The following is a 6,990-nucleotide window of genomic DNA, read 5'->3' as shown; positions in this document are numbered from 1 at the left end:
GCCAAGCGTCGTCGTAGCCAATATAGGACGAAGTGAAGTGAATCCTCGAAAACAAAGACCACCGAGGAAACAAAGACATCAGAGGAAGTGGTGGAAAGGGCTTTTTTGTGATATCTGTATTCACCGAATAAATATTTCCTGCCATTATGTCCACAGCTACAGCTCACTCGCTCATTTCCTATGGAAGTTATCACAGCTGCACTTCGTTTCTTTCCCTGATCTTAGAAGTCTGTTGTGTGTGTGTGTGTGTGTATATATATGTACATACATATATCTATATATATATATATATATATATATATATATATATATATATATATATATATATATATATATCTATATATATATATATATATATTTTTTTTTTTTTTTTTTTTTTTTTTTTTTTAATTGTAGCGCGAAAGTCCACGCGCTTGAGACCATCACAAAATCCACATAAGAAAGCGAGTGAAAACCGGGACTTGGAACCAATACTTTCGTAGTTTATTCTACATTTTCATGTTCACATTGAGTAAAAAAATAATTTACAGAGCTTTATATACAAAATTAACTAATTGTGGCGGAGTTGCAGTTTCCTGATTCAGGCAGCATATTCTCCAAACAGAAAGGACTGGGAAAGAGGATCAAGAGATAATCCAGGCCGGAGGTTCAAATTCCTGGTGCTCGTGGCTTCAATGAACTCAGTTTCCAGAAGATTTCTTTCCTGATAGTCGTTGGCTTTGCTGGTTATGGATGGCTTAAGCCACTTAACGGCATGGCCTGTCTTAATCCAATGATCTGAAATGCCATTGTTTGTTGAGCCTCTTGAAAGAGCATGTTGGGAACATCTTTTTTTTTTATCCTTTTATTTGTCTGATTGATATAGATCTTACGACAATCTTTACAAGGGATACCGTATACAATATTCTTTGAATTGGACGGACTATTCTTAATTGACATATTTCTTAAAGTACTGTTACATTTAAATGCTAAATTATTATCAACAGTTTTTAGAACTGGTATTGCAGATATGAAATTCGGGTGAAAAGGTAGACAGACTATTCTTAAGTTCTGTATATTAACTCTGGTTGGATTGTAATATAAGAAGTCCTTACTGTATATTATTCCCTTTGGATGGAAGATATTTATTTCCAAGGCATCAAGAATTCCATATCGAGTTTTGTGGTTTATTATTAAGAAACATGAAATTATCTTGTGTAAAGTTAGTGATAAAGTATTATCATGCATATATATATATATATATATATATATATATATGATATATATATATATATGTATATATATATATATATATATATATATATTTATATATCCATATATATATATATATTTCTTATATGTATATATATATATATCTATATATATATATAATATATATATATATATATGTACAGCTAAAAGAAAAGACAGAACACTTATAAGTAATGATACATTTTGTAGAAGTAACTGCTAGGTTTGATAATGCCACGTACACTGCCTCATCTCTGACGATATCTATCTAAACTCGAGAACGAAAGGATTTAGATCTCTGGAACCAGTTCAGTGAAGACGACGCTGGTGGCGGGAGGGCGGCACGAATCTCTTAAAGAGCCTGAGAACCTGAGAACCTCTCCTCGCCTCTTCCTTCAGCTCGAGCGGTGTCAAAGACGAGACGGAAAATGATCGTCATTATCCCGGAGTGGGCAAAGGTGCCTACTCATCTGTTAGTTCTGTCAGTCCCGACTACCTGACCCCGAGGAGGAGATCGCTACCTTCAAACTAGGGGGTCGGGAATCCATAATCGCCGCCCGACCCCCGACAGACCCAAGAATCATTCGCTGGAAGGGGGTAATTTGGTTTGAGAGAACCACCCCTCTACCCCACCGCCTTTTTTTTTTCTCGCGTCTCTCTTTCTTTCTTCCTTCCCCCTTTCTCACTCCTCGCGTAAGTTATAGCTTACTAACTCACGGCTACAGCCGCGGTTCATACACTAAAGTGCGTCGGGAACGGCCACTAATTTACCATAATTGAGTTACAAGCATCATCATTGGCGCGACCATACCTCACATTGCGACCACTCCCTCCGCCTTCTCATTGGTGGACGTCGAGGAAAATGGGCGGGGCCTGACGGGAGGCTCAGCCAACGGGAGCAGGGCAGAAGGGAATACGGGAGGAGCTCGCCGAATCCCCCTTTCTTGATGGTGTCCCGACAGGCACTTGTCACTTGTTCTCGAACCTTTGAGGGCCCAAGAGGTCAGTGCGTAGTGAAGATGAGTTTGGTTGGAGGGTATTCGATGCCACAGACGTACGGCCACGCCGCCATGGGCACAGCTGCCCCGTCTCACGACGCGATCTACTCCCAGTATTACTCTCACCCCAGCCCCCCGGGGCAAGCTCTGTATTCCGGGTGGGGTTACGCGCCCCCGGGCTTTCCGCAGAGGTACTCCCCCGAGGTGGCAGTGGCGTGTCAAGACTACGGCGTCTCGGGGGGCTTCGTGGTCGGCCCAGGATCGCCTCACGACCTCGGGTCAGACTACACGATAGAAATGGTCGACGGCTGCGGGAGGGTCGTGAAACGGAGGTCGTCCGCCAACAAGAAGGAGCGTCGGCGGACGCAGAGCATCAACAACGCCTTCGCGGAGCTGCGGGAGTGCATCCCCAACGTCCCCGCAGACACCAAACTCTCCAAGATCAAGACGCTGCGCCTGGCCACCTCCTACATCGCCTACCTCATGGAGGTCCTCCACAGCGAGGACCCTCAGCAGCAGCAGCAGCAGCAGCCGCCTCAGCCCTTCAGGGCGGATCTTCAGCCCGCCTCCACTGGGAACAGAACGCCCACGCAAGTTCACGTCCACGTCATCGCGAAAAGGTAAGTTCTCTGCGAGACAGTTTTTTCTGATTTCTTTTTTTTCCAGACTTTTTATATTGCATAATAATGTAAAGAGGTGTCCTACCGACGACTCCAACTGGGGTGGGTTTGCTTGGATTGTTGTGACCGCAAACTAGAAATGATTGTCTTGTGGGGAATGAAAAAGACTGAAAGATGAGGTATAACTGGAAGACTCCACCTTAAACTGCGAAACATAAAGCAGGACAAATAATTTATTATAAACTTCTTCCGATACTTTTTTCCTTTATGAAATCAGCTGTTCGATTCCATGGCCACTTTAAGGCTTTGCAGCAGATTGTAAGTGATCCTTCACACATCCAGGCAGCTCGATATCATTCCTAAAACAAATTCCATATCACCGATGGTTTCGGCGTCGTTTCCAGATGACATTATTGTAAGATCTTCTGCGAAAGGAACTTTCACCATAACAATCTTTCAATGCTTCTTGGGTTAAACCAGTTGAAAAATTAATGTTTTATGCTTTCCGAGTCTCGAATCTCTTCAATAATTTTAGGTATCAATCATAAACTTAAATTCTAAGATGCCAAGACATTATTATAACGGAAAACATGGTGATGTGGAGTCAGTTGTCAATACACACAGTGCACATTGATTTTACTGGTCACCGTAATATGATGAGGAGTTACAAAGATTGGGATGCCTCCAAGGCTTATTAGTCCATCCGAGGAGACACGGGTAAACCCGCAGCCATATAATAAAACCTATTAGAATGATAGGAACTATTACCCTTTGCTATACAAGAGAGAGAGAGAGAGAGAGAGAGAGAGAGAGAGAGGAATGGCGTACCAATGTCAAATGCGTGATTTAACGGAATTGTGAAGGTGCAATACAATACTACCCTAATACTATTATCCTTGCATTTTAATACATTTTTATCTATTTGTTCATTTGTTAACGTATTACTTTTATAATAAGTCGGGTCTCTACTTTCTGCATTTGCCTGCACCTCTTCTTACTTCTTCCTAATGAGCACCTTAATATTCTTTGGAAGCTTCAATTTCACGTCAGTGGCCCCTTTGGTGGGCTTGTTCCGTATGATAGGTTTCATGTCCTGAATAATAATAATGATAATAATAATAATATAACTAAGAAACAAACTGGTATTTGGAATCTCGATTAATCAATAACAAATAGGCCTGAGGCACCAGTGGTAGCGGTCCAATTTGCATCAGAGAAGAAGGGAAACGTCATAGATGTAACGTTGGATTCAGGCAATGGTAGCTTTATTTGCTTATTTATTTTTTCTTTTTACTGGACAATGGGTAAGACTGACGGTACGCAGATTGCATCGACAATAAACTCGTATTCGGTCCAACAACTTGTAATATTCATCGCATGCGACAGTACATTACGTATCTCATATTTGTATACATATAACAACACAGACCTAAGGCTTTGTAGTGAAAAGCGTGTCCAAAAACTGCGACGAATTCGAGAAGTTAATAAGAGGGCATGGGGCATGGTGGCTATTACAATTACGTCAGATTCTCGTTAGAAGTGACCAGAAATATGCATATACGCCTATATTTACGTATATGTACATATTATATATATATACATATATATATATATATATATATATATATAATATATATATATACTATATATATATATATACAATACTTTCCCATTGTCCCCTAATACATAATAGTATAAGGACATTGTCCTTAACATGAGGACAATGTGTAGATCATGAGAGAAATATCTATCAGTGTTGGAACTGCTGCCGTGTATACATATATTCAGGCGCAATATATACTACTTTCTCAATACCTTCATTCGGCTGCAGCCGCGATAACTTCTCTTTCTGCTACGTCCCTCCACTTGTCCCATCAAAACGGCTGCACAAGTATATCATCAATTGTGGAATTTATCCGTATTTGATTTCTAGGTCGCGTGATGAGCTACACTTCCACCAACATCACGCAGCGTAAATCGGAGGTTACGGAGTTGTCCTTCCTGGAAGGAATATTGGTTCTGGGCCTAATCGCTTCTTTGCTCGCTTCTGGGCCTGACTGAAAATTACGATATCGGTTTCCTATTTTTATTGCTCGGACGAGACAGAATTTGGTTTTTCACGGAGCGAGGGACTTATGAATATAGGTTATAATGTGAATCGCAAAAAAAAACGAAGCGTTTAGTGTTACGGTTATATAGGTATATATATATATATATATATATATATATATATATATATATATTATATATATATATATATATACATACATATGAACAAGTAGTTTCGTCTTATTACTTTTGTCATCTCCAGTGTTTCAATTTTCCTTCCTGGTTGTGACTTTGTTCGGCTAATCATCAAGTTCTTCATTTTTGCTGATTTGAAATCAAACATATGTATATATATATAATATATCTGTATATATATATTATTATATATTAACACATACATATATATATACCATATATACCCACACACACACATAAACACACAACATATATTTACTATATTATATATATATATATTATGATAATATATCTATATTAATAGGTAGGTAGGTATTTCTATACACATATATATTACAGCAAACACCAACACAACGCACACACACATTATATATATATCTATAATTATATCTATAATATACTATGTATAAATATCTACATATCTATTATATATACATATATATATATCTATAAAATCTATATCTATATTATATAATGTATTTATATATATATATACGACATGTATATATACATAGTATAGTATATATATAATATATTATATATCTAATATATATATACAAACACATGTATCCTATAATCTATATATATAATATCTATATATATATATAATAATATATATATAATATATTATACATTATATGTTTGGATATATAAGAATTATATATATATATTTGTAGTAATATATATACATATATATATATGTATATATATATAATATACTATATATCTATATATGTAATATAGTATATATATATATATATATATGATATACATATAATAATATTATATACATATATATGTGATATATATACTATATATATATATATATATATCTATAATTATATATATATACTATATATATATACACCACACATGTATATATATATATATATATATATATATATATATATTATATATTATATATATATATATATGTATATATAAGAATTACTTACACGAATACGCGTGACTGTTCTATATCCACAAAATTTAAGGGACAAATATACTCAATATCGAATTCACTGTACCTTTGCAATAGCACACACCAAATGCATTATATCGGATCATTGATTCTAAGCCAAGGGCCCTGGTCCGAATCCTGGTTGGGGCGGAAGCGCTCATTACTTAATGTTCCTTTTGGGTGTAATTTATTACTAAGTTAAATTCAGGAAATTACATATTAATTAAAGGAAAGTTGTAGATATATACATATATGCATATATATAATACATACACACACACACACACACACACACACACACATATATATATATATATATATATATATATTATATATATATATATATATATATATATATATATATATATATATATACATACATCATACATACATATGTATACACAGTATATGTGTCTTTGCATGTATACGCGTTCGAGCGTATTGCAGGAAGGATCAATTCACGTAAGAATTGTAACTAATACTCAATTCCAATCATTCGAACCTAACATATTTACCGAAGTTTGAATTTCTGCATTTTCAACCGTGAAATCATGACAACGTCCGATAAAACAGAAGAGAAAAATAAATGAAAGGCAACGACAGGGCAAAATATTGACTAAATCACAGTATTTTTGTGATATTTTATTCGATGGTGACAAACACTACCGACGATGAATTTTTCTCACTGACTGAGGTAAGACTTTTGACGAATTTCCACTCCTACTATTCATCACAATGGCACTACTGTCTCATATGTAGACTTTTTTGCGTCGGGACTATATATATATGTATTCCCACGCTGCTTCATGTGATTTCTTCAACTAATATACCGATACGGCAAAATTTAGCGTAGAATTTATTTTAATAGTTTTGAGAACCTACAATATATATATGATGATATATATATATATATTATAATATATATATATATCTATAT

General features: G+C 35.8%; 1 protein-coding gene across 1 annotated transcript in view; it reads left to right on the top strand.

Moving 5' to 3' along the window:
- The first annotated feature begins 2,216 nt into the window (after positions 1-2,216).
- Positions 2,217-6,990, top strand: part of LOC135219337 (heart- and neural crest derivatives-expressed protein 2-like) — a 37,132-nt gene continuing 32,358 nt past the window's right edge. The window contains exon 1 of the mRNA XM_064256014.1: positions 2,217-2,834. Within this exon, the coding sequence (XP_064112084.1) occupies positions 2,250-2,834 (585 nt within the window). The 5' untranslated portion in view covers positions 2,217-2,249. The remainder of the gene's footprint in view (positions 2,835-6,990) is intronic.

This window comes from Macrobrachium nipponense, chromosome 1 (assembly GCF_015104395.2).
Source record: "Macrobrachium nipponense isolate FS-2020 chromosome 1, ASM1510439v2, whole genome shotgun sequence".
Classification (NCBI taxonomy): Eukaryota; Metazoa; Arthropoda; class Malacostraca; order Decapoda; family Palaemonidae; genus Macrobrachium; species Macrobrachium nipponense.
This window is presented reverse-complemented; position numbering and strand designations above follow the sequence as displayed.